The sequence below is a fragment of the Bos taurus genome, chromosome 18, assembly GCF_002263795.3.
Source record: "Bos taurus isolate L1 Dominette 01449 registration number 42190680 breed Hereford chromosome 18, ARS-UCD2.0, whole genome shotgun sequence".
Taxonomy (NCBI): Eukaryota; Metazoa; Chordata; class Mammalia; order Artiodactyla; family Bovidae; genus Bos; species Bos taurus.
This window is the reverse complement of record NC_037345.1, coordinates 36,107,973-36,125,894: the sequence shown is the minus strand read 5'-3', so window position 1 is coordinate 36,125,894 and position 17,922 is coordinate 36,107,973. Positions and strand designations below refer to the sequence as shown.

Sequence of the window (17,922 nt, the reverse complement as noted above, 5' to 3'; positions counted from 1 at the left end):
TGAGTGTACCAAATATGAAAATTCATTAATATGAGTTCATATTCTATATTAAAATCAACCTTTTAAGAAATTACCTCTTGTTGAGTTTTAAAGAGGAATACACAGTTATCTGAAAAGATGATGGAAATTTCCTCCCTTTCCACTTACATATATAGATGTGTGAGTCTAGATATCCATCTGTTTCAATAAAAAAACCTGTCATGACAGATTGAACACAGAAGCAAATATGAAAACCCAGCTCCCTTCTAATAAGTCAGACACTTAAGATTTACAAAAGTGTAATAAAACAATGCCATTCAAAAGTAAAACAATGTTACTCTTCCAACTGTTATTTCGGTAAAATATATTTTTTTATGTTAACATGTAACAGGTTTGTTACTGTTGCATTTAAATAAATTTAAGAGTTCTCTTAAACTCTTAATTTGTAATACAGTAAATATTGATATACATAACCCACATAAAAGCTCTTTTAAGTCCTCAACACTTTTTAAGAGTGTAGGAGTACTGAAACCAAAAAATTTGAGATCTGTAGCCTTAAAACAAAGTTTTTCAAACTAGAGTCATATAGTGCTTCCACAACTTTTTGGCCATTTATTTTGAGCACCAGCTGTATTGTTATTTGCTTTATTCATTTATTTCTTCAAGTTAATCTTTTTAAACTTAAATTAGTAATAGTTAATATACTATCCTAAGGGATATGTATTTAATTCAATCCTTCCACCAACTCTGTGAGGTGTGTGTGTGTGTGTGTGTGTGTATGTGTGTGTGTGTTAGTTGCTCAGTCGTGTCTGACTCTTTGCGACCCCATGGACTGTAGCTTGCCAGGCTCTGCTGTCCATGGGACTCTCCAGGCAAGAATACTGGAGTGGGTTGCCATTGCCTTCTCCTCTGTGAGGTGTAGAGTATTATATTAACATCCTTATTTCCAGATAAGAAGACTAAGGTTAAGGCATTTGCCAGAGAGCATGTTCAACTCTGGCAACCCAGTTCCAGAATCCAAGCTCTTGATCACTATTTGAAGCTTTTCAGCCTCAAAATGTTTCTCTACATACTGCCTACAACCATCCCCATCATGCTTTGGGAAATGCTGCCCTCATAAACAAAGTTATTTATTCTTCCCACCACCAATTTAAAAGTCTACGCTTTGTGACATTTAAAAGCAGACTTCATAATTTGTGTGGTACTTTTTAGTAAATTCAAACTGGAAAATAAGGGACTTTACTGGTGGTCCAGTGGCTAAGATGCTGCACTCCTAATGCAGGGGGCCCAGGTTTGACCCGTGGTCAGGGAATTAGATACCACATGCCGCAAGAAAGATCAACGATTCTGCATGACACAACTAAGGCCTGGTGCAGCCAAACACATATATGTGATACAGCTTCATCATATACAAATCACCACAATTTACAGCCCCCCAGTTCAGTTCAGTTCAGTTCAGTCGCTCAGTCGTGTCCGACTCTTTGTGACCCCGTGAATCTCAGCACGCCAGGCCTCCCTGTCCATCACCAACTCCCCGGGTTCCCTCAGACTCACGTCCATCGAGTCAGTGATGCCATCCAGCCATCTCATCCTCTGTCATCCCTTTCTCCTCCTGCCCCCAATCCCTCCCAGCATCAGAGTCTTTTCCAATGAGTCAACTCTTCGCATGAGGTGGCCAAAGCCCCCCAGCCACCACATAATTCAATTCTAATGACTGAGTTCAATGAACATATATTTAGTCTGGCAAGTTTGTTTGTTTGTTTGTTTTTTTAGGAAAACTACTGCTAAAATGCTGGGAAAGACCAAGGGCGAGAAGTGGGGAACAGAGGATGAGATAGTTGGATGGCATTACCAACTCAATGGACATGAGTTTGAGCAAATTCCAGGAGGTAGTGAAGGACAGAGAAGCCTGGCATGCTGCAGTTCATGGCATCACAAAGAGTCAGACACAACTTAGCGACTGACCAACTGCTGAGATGACCTCAAGCAAAACTTCATTAAAACTGACAACCCCTTTCCAATTCTGCTTAACACACTTCCTAATAAGGGAAGTGGAGCTATTACTCTTACTTGCCCCACAACTGAGAACAGAAATGGAAGGCAGGTGAAGAGAAAATACGTAATGCTGTAGACCTTTTAATAGCTCAAAAGGGAAAGACTTGGTATCTTCCTTCCTTTCTGTCTATTCAATTTCCATCTAGACTGAATTCTCCTTCCTCTTGTATCCTTCCACAGCTCCTTCCTCAGATAACTCCTTTACTAACTAACCAACTGCTACCTGTACCCTCCATTCACCACTAGTATTAATATTACCTGCTATGTTGAATATATCGGCCTGTATGTGGAGTGAGGCTTCCTCATGGGCTCAGCAATAAAAAAAAAATTGTCTCCTGCAATGCAGGAGACACAGGAGACCCTGGTTCGATCCCTGGGTCGGGAAGATCTCCTAGAGGAGGAAATGGCAACACACTCCACCATTCTTGCCATGGAAATACCACTGACAGAGGAGCCTGGCAGGCTGCAGTCCAAAGGGCCACAAAGAATTGGACACAACTGAGCGACTGAGTACAATATATTTGGAGTACCGTCTCCCCAAACAAGATACTTGAGAGCACAAGTTGTTAAATAATATTTCTATCTCCAAAATCACTGAGGACAGAATACTACATACAGTTGACTCTCAGTAAATATTACCTAAAAGGAGTCAATTGAAAGACCAAAAGAAGTTGAACTAGCTGGAGGTACTTTTAGCAAATACTTTCATCTTGTCTCAAAACCCTCTGTCCATCAGGAACATATGAATACTTATTACGCACAGGAATTTTTGTAATTCCTTCAGCAGCTGACATGACAAAAGAAAACAGCAGAAAGATTCACACAATATAACCTATCTGTGAAAATAATATCATTTTACCTAATTATTCTTTTTCAAATAATAATGCTTGTTTTTTCTTAAGCTAAATGAATACATGTAGTAACTCCACCACATACTCTGAGAGTTAGGGTCTTCCAAATACAAAGTGTATGTGCTTTGCGACAGATGACTACTTCCAGACTATTTAACTTATTGAATCCCTGTTCTCAGTAATGTTCTAGATAGTTGCAGTTGCTAGACAAGCAACCACTCCACTAACAAGTTAAAAATGTATTTTCCAGTTTAATTCTTCACTGTGGCAAAGTAGTATATACACTTCCATACTACAGTTGAAGGCATGTGAAATTTAAATCCTAACTCTACCACTTAGGAGACTGGCATTAGGCGATTTCCAATGTACCTGAGCCTTCATCTGTAAAATGGAATACAAGTAATACCTATATCATGGAATTGCTGTGAGGATAAAAAGATCCATACTTAAATAGCACACTATAGGGGCTGACACTCAGCAGGCACTCAATTACTTTTTTTTTTTTCCTTTTTGCTCATACTTCTCGGCTTGTGGGATCTTAGTTCCCCCACCAGGGACTGACTCAGGCCCTCCGCAGTGAAACCAGGGAGTCCTAACCACTGGACTGGCAGGGAATTCCCCCCACTAGCTTTCACTTGCCCCTAGTATGATATACTACTTACTGTTTCCTGACTTTTCGAAGTTTGGGGTGGAGGTGGGGAAATCTCAAAATGTGAGACTGGGAACATAACCTTCATGTACCTTACCTTCCTCACCCTACAAACCCCTTCCTCCAAATTGTACACTCTAATTTAAAGTAGGGCCCTATTTCATGTGTTATCTTCCCCAAAGCTCCAGATAACATCAGAGGCTCCATACTGAATAATCTGCCTTGGTCTGACAAGAGGGTTCGGTAGACCTTGGTTCTAAGTTCGTGTTCTGCCTCATATCTGACCATCTGATCTTGGTCAGGTTACTTATTCTTTGATGAGCCGGGGGTATCCTCAGGAGTAAAAGGAGAGTGCCAGGCTACACCACTCCCAGGGTCCCTTCTGATTCTAAACTGGGAAAGACTAAAAGTGACTGTAAATCCCTACCACAGACTGTAAATCCCTAAATACTCTCCCCAAAACGCAGCTCAAACGTCACTGCTTCCTTTCTCTGGACTCCTTGGCACTCTGTACAAATGTCCAGTGTCCACATCAGACCCTGCGCTCTCAAGAAACTGGGACCTCTCCGAGGCAGCTCTGGGAGACCCTCTGAGGCTGTGGTTGCAGTCCTCGCAGAGCTGCAGTGAGGACGGATGAAAACACGTACCCACGGTGCTTAACACAGTGCCTGGCCCAAGGTAACAGCTCGAGATACTTCGGCTAGTATAAATATTCAGCGGTTCCCATCCCTCCTTGAACCTCGGTTTCCTCAAGGGTAAAATGACGCTGGACAGACCCTGCCCAAAGGCCCCAGTGCAGCCCGGCGCCGAATTCCGTCCTCTCACCTCCCGGGCTCAGCAGCAGCTTCAACGCCTCCAAAATCTGCTCCAGACCACACTTTTCCAGAACCCTGCTGGAAGCAGCCTGACTGACCGCCGCCATGACTGAAGCGCAAAGCTCCACTGGGGACCTGCGCATGCGCCTCAGCGGAACGGCGCCGCTGCCGGGTGGCGTGTGGCGGACGCACTAGGGGCGGGATCGACTCGGCTGGGAACGCCCCCTTTGGGAAAAAATGTTTTTCTCTCGCCACCTGAATTTCCCTGGGGTAGGGGATGTAAAAATAGCTAACACAAACCGTCAATGTGCACGATTTGAGAAACTCAACGTGATTAACTTCTGTATAAAGGATGAGAAGTAGTTTATAAAAAATATGAATTTTACTCAGTATGAAAACATTTGGTCACCAAAACACTGAAATAGTGAAGTAATCAGATGCCGTACCTTCTTATAATGAAGTTCGGTATGTAAAATAATACTCAATTGTTTAATTTCTTCACTAATGATATTTGTGCTTCCCTTGTAGCTCAGACGGTAAAGCGTCTGACTACAAAGCTGGAGACCCAGGTTCAATCCCTGGGTCGGGAAGATCCCCTGGAGAAGGAAATGGCAACCCACTCCAGTGTTCTTGCCTAGAGAATCCCAGGGACGGCGGGCTGCCGTCTATGGAGTCGCACAGAGTCAGACACGACTGAAGCGACTTAGCAGCAGCAGCAGCAGAGGAGCCTGGTGGGCTACAGTCCATGGGGTTGCAAAGAGTCGGACACGACTGAGCGACTTCACTTCACTTCAGTGATATTTAAAAACAACTACTAAACACACACACCGACTGCAAATAGCTGCAAATATTGTTCTTGATGATACGATTTCTTAAAGGAACTAAGTACAGCTCCCAATAAAAGCTCTATCTTTGCTGTATTCACAGACATTCCTGGAAAATTCAGTGTTTGTTAAAATCGTGCCACATCAAAATTGTGTTAATATGTAAAACAGATGGGTTGGAGATATATCATCAGTAACAGCTTTTCACTTACAGGAATCTCGGTGGGACATTCAAAATTCATGTTGTCTGAAAGAATGTGAAAGTGAAGTCCGTCAGTCGTGTCCGACTCTTTGCGACCCAGGTCTCCCACATTGCAGGCAGACGCTTTACCATCTGAGCCACCAGGGAATGGCAGGCTGCAAATCCAGGACAATGTTTCTGAGGGCAAGACTAGCATGCCTGCCTCTCCTTTCATTGAAAGTCAGTAACCTCGCCTACCATGGTCACAACCGGCTCCAACACCTGGCTCTAACACCCTCTCTGTGAGACTGCTCCCAAGAGGCTGTCCTGCTTCTCTTTGAGATCCCTTAAGTTAGCCTGACGTCATGACTGATGACTGCTCTTCAGTACTTAGCTGCTGAAAGCCTTAGGAAATGGGATGTGTTCCATATGCAAGACCATGCCACTGGGGGAAGAAATGGTTCGTTTAATTCTCTCCTCAGTGAGTCAGGCCCCTTCCTAGTCACTCCCATTTCTCTGGACTCCAGCCCTATGCCATCAGCCATTTCCTACTCTCAAAGGTAACAGAATCATTTTCACGAGGCTATCTTGGGGAATCAAAGTGATACTGTTTGTCCTCAAGTATTTAGCTATGTCTGCCACAGAAGGCATGCTTAATAAATTGCACCTGGATCTTCATCTCTTCCTTAAATAAAACCTACTAAAACATCTTTAAATTGGAAACTACATTTTTCAAAAAATATTTTGCCTGCACCAGGTCTTAGTTGTGGCAGATGGAATCTTTAGTTGCAGCATGTGGGATCTAGTTTCCTGACCAGGGATGAAACTCAAGCCTCCTGCATTGGCAGCACAGAGTGTTAGCCACTGGACTGCCAGGGAAGCCCCAGCCTTGCTTCTTTCTATCCCTCCGTGCAACCCACAGTAGCTTCCCCCTGACAAAGAGATTTTATTGGTTTCACCACATGCCACATCACATACCGCATGGATGGATATCCTTCAAATAAATTGACCTTAGAAACACAGTTTCCCCTTCCCCCTATTCAGTCCCAACAGAATGACACGAAGTTCAGGAATAGACATTTTAATATGAAGCTTCTCTCTCCATGTTTTGAATGAGCTTACCTACCATTTGTCTGACCTGGAATTTTGCAATCAAATAAAAGAAGTTTGACAATGGTGTAACAAAATTCTTTAATAAAATTTATAAAAAACAAATAATAATTTTTGCAGCTTGAATTGCTTTCCTTTTCCACTCCCAAAGAAAATATAAAATTATCGGCACCCACACACATATTACACTCAAAACTATAGTGACATTCTCTACGTAGAACTACATTAGAGTTTAAATTGCTGAAAAATCAAGACAATTCTAAGAAGTGGTTGAGAGATGTTCCTCTTCTTCTAAAAACAGTTGATAGGTAGGGAAGTAATTTAGATAAAATTCTTGTCTATGGTTGTCAAAAGTTTCTTAAAAGATGCATTTCAACTAAAAGAAGATCCAAATTAATGTACTCCCTACCCTCACCTTCCTTTGCTAACACCCTTTCAGCGAGTGTTTTCTTCCTCTGCAAAGGAAAAACAAATTGGATTTGAAAAATATTCTCAAGTTTCATAGCTGAAATTTGGGGCAAATGTGTCCAGACCAGCTAGCATTCTCTATAAATATCAACAAAAGCAGGCTTGGGGATTCTGTGCTTTGGGTCCAAGGATCCTGGCAAGAAACACATGTTGAGATTCCTCTAGTTCAGAATTTCCAGGGGGTGGAGGTAGAGCCACCTCAACTGTCTTCAGCCTCAGCTGGCTCAATTGCCAGGCTTAGTGGCAACTGCCCCTGCCATCTCGAAGCCCATTTTTCACATTTGCCCTCTGCTGTGCCCTCTTGCCAGCTTCTGTCTTTGGCTACAGCACTTTAGGCACTATTCTAAGTCCTGGAATATATCACTCTTTTGTTTTAGCGATAAATAAACATTAGAAGTCTAGTAGTGGGACTTCCCCGGTGGTCCAGTGGTTAAGAATCCTCAATTCCCCTGTTAAGGGACGCAGGCCTAATCCTTAGTCAGGGAACTAAGATTCCCCATGTCCTGCAGTGCGGTCAAAAAAAAAAAGTTCAGTGGCACCTGAAACTCACCACCTCTTCTGGCCCAGCCTCCCTATTTAGAATCAAAGTACCTTGTAATGACATTCACATAACCAACACCCTTACTCAGAACAAGTTAACTGGATAGATGCCCATTACAAGTTACATACTCAGAAGATAAAAATGAAAAACCGTTAAGCTGTTAAGGTCTTAAGAGTACACAATACCCACACAGTACATGGCCAGCCTAAGACATAATCCTCTTTCCCTAAAAGGGCCCAATAATGTCTGCATCAGAGAAATGTAATAAAATTCAGAAGGAGTAAGAGTGGATCTCAGAACACAGGACATCAGTGCCGTGACGGGAGGAACAAAAGCACACAATTTACATATATATATATATATATACACACACACAGTAGGGAAATTGACCCCTCCCCTTCCTTTTAAAAATGAGACAACGCCCTTAAGGAAATCTGTAAGTTCCTAGCAGAAACTTCTGAGACTGAAACTATTCTTTTGAAGTATTAAAATTTAGGAGTCTTTTGGACATCATCACCATGTCAACAATGATGAAAGGAAAAAGATTATTCAAGGAATAAGTCTAAATCGTTCTAGTACACAGATTAGATCTATGAAGTGGAAATCAGGACTATGCTATCACTGATCAGTCTCTTCTCCAGAAACGTATCCCAAGTGAAGGGAGCTGGCAAACAACCAGGAGTATGTTTCCCGCATTTTCCATCACACGAGTGTAGGGACCCATCTCTCTTCCCATCAGTCTTGAGTCCCTTAGTCATCCTCGCCGCCTCCATACATGTCCGCCAGCTTCTTGAAGCGATTGCCCCATTCATTCAGGTAGTCATAGTCCTGGTCTTGGTCTGACTCTGAGGAGTTCAGGGAGCTCAGAGTAGCAGCTTCGGAACCACTTCCTTCATAATCAAACACCAGCAGAGAGTCATAGGGTGGGGCAGTGGGGTCACTATCAGCTGCCTTCAGGTTCTACAGAAGGAAGACAATAGGATCTTTTATTGAGAGGAATTGCACACCTGTCATCTTAAGCAAAATACCTTCTCTTGGTGAATAAAGCAAAATGCACACAACACACAACAATGCAACCATCCTGCAGAAACACCAACAAAGTAAACTTAATACAGACTGGAACAGAAGATGGTCATTATATATTTCTAATGAAAGGAAAAAGTCTGTAGTAGAATGTTAAAAGTGGTAAGTGATATGTAGTCAGGGGAGATGAGCACCAGCCAATCCAAATGGACAGACTAAAAACAGTCATTCCAGGATAGTCTTGTGTGCGTGCTAAGTCGCTTCAGTTGTGTCCGACTCTTTGTGACCCACTGGGTTCCTCTGTTCATGAGATTCTCTGTCCATAGGATTTACATTCTTTTCTTTATATATATTTTCATAATTTATATTTTTAAAATAGCAAACATTTTACTTTTGTAATTAAGAAACAGCTACAAGCACAAATAAACATAAATGGAGGAAAAGACCTGATCCAGATGTATCTAAAGGGATGGTTTAAACTGGCCCTTCCTGTTCTCAGTTTTCTCTAAGACCCAGTGCTAGAATGGATCTGGCTTGGTCCTGTCCAACACAGCTGTGTTTTTAGAGTCCCTGGTGATGACAACTCCCCTAGAAAGCTAAAAGCCATGAAGTCTCACTGAAGGCCAGTGGACCATCAGACCAGCCCTGAAAATCATTCCAGTGACCGAGTAAGTAATCAGGTAACATAGTTTAAGGAAACAGATCCCACTGGACTATTATTTTCCCTGGTTCTTTGCTTAATCCCACCATTTCTTCCTCATCCTACCTGAAGCTAATTAAAAGTCCTGACCAATAACCTAAAGGATAAATTTCTTTCTTGCCTAACAGTTTGCTAGAAAGATTTTGGTCCTCTGCTCCGCTCTTCCTACTTCTTGAATGGAAAACAGGCCCAAGGCCTGGAAGCGTGGCAGCCATCTTGTGATCAGGAGGCAACAAGCATGAGAACAAGGATCTACATGCTTAGATCATGCAGCAGGAAGATGGAAAAAGCTGATGCTCCAGCCTAGACTACTTACCTCAGTCTTCTATTTGCACAAGGTATCGTATCTATTTAAGCTTCTGGTATTTATAGCTGAATGCATTTCTGACATATACAGAATGGAAGCTATTTTTGTGGCCCTCAAGTAGCCTTGAAATTACACATTTAATATTACATCCCAGTGCAATGCAGGGAAAGAGACCCATTAGTGAAACCAAACTGAATCTACTTTGAATCTCTTTTTCCTTCCTAATTCTATTAAATCTTTTCAAACAAGTCTCAGTTTTTCAGTATAGACTTTGCAAATTTCCAAACACTAATTCAAAGTGCTTTTAGTTCTGAAATTTAGATGAGGCACAAATTAAAAAAAAAAAAATAGGTGGGGAAGAGGAGGTAGCTCAGGGATCATACAAGACGAAAACATGGTAAAGGAAAGAACCTAAAGACTTTTTCTCACTTTTGACGCAATTGCTTCTCTCCAAATTTACAGAAAAGCTTGTTGTGCCTTGACTTTTGACTGTGCTTGCTTACTTACTTCATCAATAAAGTTTCCAATTTCATCAGGATTGGCAGGGCGGGGTCGGTACTGGGGCACACTCATGAGGGTTGGTGCCACGTCATTGCGAGTCACTTCAGGCCGAGCATCCAGGCCCCTATGTAACTGGCTCAAGTCAAAGTCCTTTAGAGAAAAAGTAAAAACAGGGTAAAGAGTAAAATAGAAACAGTCATAAACACAGGGTCATATATGGTTTACATATTATAGTACTGGATGAGGCCTTAAGTGTCAGCTGTATGATATCTACAACCATGTACCAATGTAATCTGAAATAGCTGTTTGTTTGTTTGTTTGTTTTCCTGAAATGGTAGTTCTCAACCTATGAATCTCCAAAAAAGCACTGGAAGGAGATATAACATAAAAGCCTTGTGAGGAACACTTGTGGGAAGAGATGGAGATTGTTTTAAGAACTTTTCAAAGGATACGATTATTAGATTATTATTCAACAAATATTCACTCCTTTCCCACCGTATCCTCTGTGAAAAGAACAGAAATCTATTTATGTGGGGCTTTATCCTTTGACTTGCTTTGACCAATGGAACATTAAAACATGTGACAGAGGCAAAGGCTTTAAGTGTACTTTTCCGGGACAAAGAAGGCAGGAATTACTTGGAACCTATCTGAGTGCAGGAACAAAATAAATGTTAACAATGTTTATTAATGATGTTGGTTAATGACAACATCTGTTTTCTTGGGTAAGGTCTTTAAAAAAAATACACAAAGTGACGTGGAACTATTTTACATATCTGCCTTCTTCTAATCATTGCTTCCTCCAAATAAAGAGATTGCCATTAAGCTTTGTGCCATGGTTTTCAACACCCACCTGATCTTCTTCTCCACCTCCTTCTTCATCATAGTAATACACATTGTCCCGGGTGTCATCTTCTGGGGGCAGTAAGGGCTCTTTGACCACCCTTCTCCTCCGAACAAGTAGCAGAAGCAGCAAAATAAGGACTGGAGTAGGGAAGAGAGAGATGAGAGCCACAAATCAGCAAGGATGTAAGCAGCAGCCAGCACAGACTGGATAGACGGCTGTTAGGCAACTTACATGTCTTCACAGCCCTCAAGTTAATATATGCAGCACAACACAGTAGACAAGTACACGTGACCTCAAGTGTGGTCTTTAATTGGACCTTAAACCCATCAGCCATTTCTCAAAATCTGGGGCAAAGTACTCCGGGAGCAGAAATGGTCCAAGTAAAGGCCTTGCAGCAGGAGCAAATTGGTGTGATTAAGGAAAGGCCAGGTCAGCGGAGGGACCTCTTGTGGACCTCTGGGGAGACTGTGGCTTTGATTCTGAGTTAGAGCTGTTGATGGTTTGCGACAAGGGCTGTATCAGCCTCAAGGTTTCTGATACATACATATTATTATTATTCAGTTATTGGGGTGGGGCACAGTCTATAAAATCACATAGCACACAATGAAAAAACATTAAAAAATTTAAAAATTAAAAATAAATGACAGCAAAAAAATTACTTGGCATATGCTTTATCTTAAGATAAGCTTTAAAATCTATTAATTAATTTTCAAGGTTTTCATCTGATCTTGGGTTATATACAGTTAACATTGTAGAAGCAAAAGGCTGGAACACTCGCCAGCAGTACTTACTCAGAAAAGCAAGGATGCCTCCGAGGATCCCCAGGATGGCGGGAACTTGCAATCCTGCTTCAGCAAAGGCCGTGGCCTTCCTGCAGTTGCTGACGATCCCATCACAGTCACACACGTGCACATCAAGTGTGGTCACCTGGTCTTTGTTCTGGTTGTCTATGAGCTTGAGATTGATTTTGTGGTCACCCAGCTCTAAGGTTTTCTTTGGCTTCAAAATCAGAGACTCACGTTCTGGAGGAAGCAACAAAAATGAGGGGATTGGAAGAGAAAAAGTTCATTCCAGACTAAACTGATTAAGGAACTAGAGACATTCCAAAACCAAGTGAAGATGACAACTATTTGAGCTGCAGCTTAATAGGCAGCATGTCACAGACTAAGATGCGAGAAACACAAAAGGACCTTTGGTTCAATGTCACAAATGTAGAAGGGACCAGGAAACATACCTTAAAAGGAGTGACAAGTGGATACTGAGAAGCGAAATTCAGAAGGGCAGGGGAGGGGAAGCAGAGGGTCAGAGCAAAGTTTCCAAAATAAGAAAGGCTCTGGTGCCCACCTTGGTCATTGTACTCAATGGTCCAATTGACACTCGCCCCATGTGTCAGTTCTGCTGTAAAGGGGGAGGTGTTCGGAGGGAGATCAGGATCATTGATGTTGATGATGTGAGGCTCAGGATTCCTCTGGCAGAAGTCCATGGTCCGGGGTTCTGGTACGGGGCCATTGTCATTCACATCATCGAGGAACAAGAGCAGGGTGCCTGTCCCAGTGGCAGGTGGAGAACCTAGTACAGAGGAAATGTCACAGCTCAGGACGACCAATGAATCCCTACTGCCTCCCATCAGACCGAATCCAAATCTTGTTCTGGCTCTTCAGGGCTACAGGACCAAACCCCAAGCTCCCCTCCAGAGCCGCCCCTCCTGCCGGTCCCCAGCCACCCTCAACTCCTGGATGGGCAGACCTCTGACTTGCTTATTCCTCACTTTGATAACAGTTACTCAAGTTATTTCTCACACCAAGGACTCCCTCTGTCTTCATACATAACTTTATTCATCCATTAAATTTATCCTCTCTATGCCAGGGTGGGAGGTGGGTAGGGAAGGGAAGGAATGAGATGAGCTTGGGATTAGCGGAGGCAAACTATTACATATAGGATGGGTACACAACAAGGTCCTACAGTATAGCACAGGGAGCTGTATTCAGTATCCTATGGCGAATCATAATGGAAAAGAATATGAAAAAGAATATATATGTATATAACTAAGTCACTCTGCTGTACAGAAGAAATTAATACATTATAAGTCAACTATACTTCAATGAAACTTAAAAAATATATATTTTAAACCACTCTAAAAATTCCTCATCACAGGACTTCCCCAGGAGGTCCAGTGGCAAAGAATCTGTGCTCCTGATGCAGGGTTCACGGGTTCAATCCCTGGTCAGGGAACTAGATCCCACATGCCACAATTAAAAAGCTGCATGCCACCAGGAAGATTGAAGAGCCTACATGCAGAAACTAAGACCTGATGCAGCCAAATAAATAAAGAAAAAAAAAATCCTCATCGCCCTCTATTCATTCACCCTCTCTGAACTTCCAAGGCTCTTAGGGTCATTATCACAGAGTTGAACCTTTTAAAATCACTGCAAATCAATTTTCAAGCAAAATTTGGAGATTTGTACATATTTCTGTTTGTATTTCTTTCACATCCTGACATAGCACTTGGTAATACAAAGGAAGGTCCTCAAGGAATCATAGGGAAAAAAAGCCCAGAGGAATATATCTCAAATCCATAAATATTTATACCTGGGTGGCTGTAGTGATTTTTTTAACCTCTTCAAAAAATTGTGAATTAAAGAAATTTACCATTTTAACCATTTTTAAAATGTACAGTTCAATAGTGTTGGTATAATCACATGCTGTGAAACAGCTCTCCATAACTTTCTCACAAAACTGAATTCTGTACCCACTAAACAATTTCTCGTTTCCCGTTCCAGTTCCTGGGAACCACCATTCTACTTTGTCTCTATGAATCTGACCACATTAAAATCTCATCTACGTGGAATCACACAGTATTTGTCATTTTGTGACTGGTTTATTTCACTAAGCACAATGTCCTTTGGGGAGAGAGAGGGAAAGAGACTTAACCAGAGGAACTAGCAGTTCTCTTTAACAGTAATTCCGCTTCTGAATATCTATCTGAGGGAAACACTTGCCCCCAGAGGCATGTACAAGGATGTTTACTATCATTCACAGAAATAATGGAGAACTGGAAACAATCCTGGTGTTTTTTAATGTGTGAATGGTTAAATTATGCTATATCTGCATAGGGCTTCCCTGGTAGCTCAGCTGGTAAAGAATCATCCGTGTAACATTTTACTGAAAAGAGGCAGATCTACAATGTGCCTAGATAGATCTCTGCGTCTTCAAGGCATATGTTCAAGGGAAAAAAATTAAACACGCATATGATAATAGTTTGTTTTGTAATAAAAACAAAAATAGGCTATAAATCAGACAGTAGTTTTATAATAAACCATATTTCCATATGTATATAAATGTATTCGAATACACAGAGTCTGGAAGGAGCCACACTTCACTAATGGTGATGATAATATAAAGAAATGGCAGTCCTTACAGAGCATAGAATAGGTTAGCAGGCACCCTTCCAAACACTTCTACATAAATTTAAGCTAGATAGAGTATTATCATTTTGTCGGATAAAAGAAGTAAGAGACATAAAAATTAGGTAAGAAATTCAAGTTCACACAGGTATTAAGCTTTGGTGCTAGGATCTAAGCCCAGGCCGTCTGGCTCCTATGGGGTTACAGAGCGAGTGGTAAAAAGGAACTTCTGCTTGACCTAAATTCGTGCACTTTGGACAATTATTTTGAGAATGCTTTAAGAATGAAAGAAAAAGAAAGAACTCATGCCTCCAAAAGGACAGGGGCAAGGAGGTAAGCTATTTAGGAGCGGGAGACGGCAAACCCTCGATGGTAGGGGCATCCTCACCATTGTCAGTGGCTATAATGAGGGCCGTGTACGTGCTGTTCTTCACATGATCGACATCCTCTCTGTCCAACTCAGCCCGAGTGGAAATGGCACCCGTTTCTGGATTAATCTCCAGCCAGTTGGCAGTGTCCCTCCAAATCCGATACCTGGAAAGACACAAGCTCTGGTTTAGAACAGGAACAGCAAACAGCAGATGGCTGAAGAAGGTGAAGGTTCCTCTTTGTTGATATATACTTTGCTTCCCTATTTCATTAAAAAACAAAAAAATCACATCTATAGAAATTCTACCAGAAAGGTTTGAGGACCATCCACATACCCTTCATCCAGATTCACCCATTGTCAGTATTTTGCCATATACATAAGTGGATGCACATATAGACATAAATTCTTGTTTTGCTAAACCATTTGAGAATAAGTTGCAGACACCATGTTCCTTTACTGATGAATACTTCAGTTTGTTTCCTCCTAATAACAGAGGGATTCTCTTATATAACTATAATTTGATTTTCAATTTCAGGAAACATCACTTCATACATGGTACATATTCAAACTGTCAGCTTCCTCAGAACTGTCCTTCACAGCATCCCCACTCACCCCTGCCCCATTTAGAATCTAATCCAGGATCAGACACAGCTTTTAAATGTCAGATTTCTTTCTTTTCTTTATAAACAGTTTGCGGCCATGTTTTTCGTTTTGTTTTTAATTTATTTACTTGGCTGCTCCAGGTCTTAGCTGTGGCACTCGGGGTCTTTTGTTGCGGTGCCTGGACTCTCTAGTTGCTGTGTGCAGGCTCATTAGTTGTGGCACTTGGGCTTAGCTGCTCTGCATGTGCCAAGTAGGATCTTAGTTCCCCAACCAGGAATTGAACCCATGTTTCCTGCATTGAAAGGCTGATACTTAACCACTGGACCACCAAGGAAGTCCCAGACATCAGATTTCTTTAGTTTCTCTCAGACCAGCCCCCAAAGGGTACAGTAGTTCTCAACTGGTCACAATATGGCACCCAGCATCTCTGCCATGAGCATTTGGAGATCTGTGTTGATACAGTGACTTGGAGATGTGTTGCACTATTGGCATTTAATGGGAAGTGCCAGGGAGGGTAAAGTTCCTTCTGGTCCTACACAGTCAAAAATAAATAAATAAATAAAAACACCAAGAAAATCTTGTTAAGCAGCATCCTATTAGGAATACCAGAATCAGAAGAAACATAAGCACGAGAAACAGATACACTGCCCAGTTACCTGTCGAGGTCATGGAAAGGCTCAGAAAGGGAAATAAAGACACTGAAGGAGGAAAGGGTCCTAGATAATTGTGGACTTATCCTCAGGACCTAAGAAGTGCACAGCAATGAACTACATATACAGAGTGGTCTTTATTCCAGGGGTAAGGGTCTCTGCAAACATTATTAAGACTTGATCCTTTAACTTCCCCCAAATAGATGCTTTGAACATCTGTTTCGCTACCACAAGCTAAAATATTAACATAGCCTGGAAAACATAGAATCCCAGGCTTTATTTCCAAAACAAAAATCCTATAATATCACGTCACTAACACATCTAGCAAAAATAATAAGTACTTAATAATGTCTGTTGTATGTGCAAGTTTCTCTATTTGCCTCAAGGATGTTTTTTATAGTTGGATTGTTTGACTCTGTCTTCAAACACATTACAGTTGGTTGATTTGTCTCTTAATTAATATCCTTAATCTATGGAAGATTAAGACCTTTGCCTTTTTGTCATTATTTGTGAAGAAACCCAGTCATTGGACATAGAGCTCCCATATTCTGTATTTGACTGACTTCTTCCTTGTGGCATTTAATTTGTTCATTCTCTGCATTGCATCTAAATCAGATCCTAAGGCTTGATTAGATTCTGTTTCAGCCTTTCTTGTCTCTCTCAAATATTTATCACATTGAATGGCACATTGTATTGGGCTCTCCTTGCTTTTTCAGTAGATGTTGACATCTATCAGGAGGTTTGGATGATCCCAGCTGAGTTCCTCCATTAAAAACTTCTCATTATCCTCAATCCCATTGCTTCTAGCAGCTGTGAGGATCACTACCTGGAACCTTCACCCGGTCCATCCTGTACCATGCACACGCACAGTTTAAAGGTATTTATGAGTCATTCCAATCAGGGTGCCAGGATGACCTCACTTCCCAGGATAACCTCAAAAATTGAGGTTGCACTTAAACTCTTTTTGTTCCATTTACATATAATAAGTTACAGGCAATGATACTAGAATACAAACACCCCTCCCCTAAACATGAATATGCTCAGTTAATCACTAAGCCTGACTCTACTCTGGATTTGCATAACTTTTTCTTAGTAGTTCAGAGCATTCTGACAGTTTCCTCTAAAGTAAATATTAGCTGATAGGAGTCTCTCTCTGAGAAGAGGAAGTGGGCATACTGATCAAGATCTTTGTTATCCCTGGAAAACATGCCCTTACTAACAAGACCCAGACGTGCCATGCTTGGATTTGTGCTGATAGTCTTCCCTTTGTGCTTCCACCATTGTCACACTGGAGCACCAAGCATGCAGTCAGACCCAGCCCTCAAAAGAAGAACGTTCTTTTTCATGCATGGCCACAAGGGCATTGTTGTAGGCGGATTTGTCTGTGTGTTTTCAGCATCTGTGGCTGTGATTTACATTACAGAGGTATCTTCCAAGTTAGAGGGAAAAAAGAAACAGTAAGCTACTTTCAACACGGTGCCATGTATATAAATTAAAACCACATTCCTATCATACTTTGAGAGAGAAGCACAGTAAATCTACAATGGCTGACTATGGAGGAAAGAAAAGGTGTGGGAAATGGGGGCAAAAGGCAGGGAGAAAAAAAAAAAAAGCCAGGGACTTCCTTGGTGGTTAAGTGGTTAAGAATCTGCCTTCCAATGCAAGTGACACAGTTCGATCCCTGGTTGGGGAACTAAGATCCCACATGCTGTGGGGCAACTAAGTCCATGCACCCCAACTAGAGAAGCCCACACAACGCAGTGAAAGATTCCACATATGGTGTATATGTATCACTGAGTCCTTCACTGTTCACCTGAAACTATCACAACCTTGTTAATCAGCTATACCCCGATACAAAATAAAAAGTTAAAAAAAAAAAGAGATTCCACATGTGCAACAAAGATCCTGTGTGCTGCGACTAAGACCTGAGGCAGCCAAATAAATATTCAATAAATAAGCAAGCAAGTCAAACAAGATAAAGGTCTTACACAGACCAACAATGATAAAATGTCATGAACAAAATAGTTTATACACATACATACGCACA

At 41.6% G+C, this 17,922-nt stretch overlaps 2 protein-coding genes across 3 annotated transcripts in view; both read right to left on the bottom strand.

Annotated features, from left to right (window-relative positions):
- The window catches only part of TANGO6 (transport and golgi organization 6 homolog), a 184,446-nt gene extending 179,939 nt beyond the window's left edge, over positions 1 to 4,507 (bottom strand). For both annotated transcript variants that reach the window (XM_002694832.6, XM_005218871.4), the window contains exon 1: positions 4,360 to 4,507. In XM_002694832.6, coding sequence (XP_002694878.2) covers positions 4,360 to 4,492 — 133 coding nt within the window. In that variant the 5' untranslated portion in view covers positions 4,493 to 4,507. The remainder of the gene's footprint in view (positions 1 to 4,359) is intronic.
- Positions 4,508 to 6,526: 2,019 nt separating this feature from the next.
- The window catches only part of CDH1 (cadherin 1), a 72,704-nt gene continuing 61,308 nt past the window's right edge, over positions 6,527 to 17,922 (bottom strand). The window contains 6 exon segments of the mRNA NM_001002763.2: positions 6,527 to 8,433; positions 10,011 to 10,154; positions 10,855 to 10,985; positions 11,640 to 11,870; positions 12,193 to 12,417; positions 14,641 to 14,786. Of these exon segments, the coding sequence (NP_001002763.2) occupies positions 8,224 to 8,433; positions 10,011 to 10,154; positions 10,855 to 10,985; positions 11,640 to 11,870; positions 12,193 to 12,417; positions 14,641 to 14,786 (1,087 nt within the window). The 3' untranslated portion in view covers positions 6,527 to 8,223.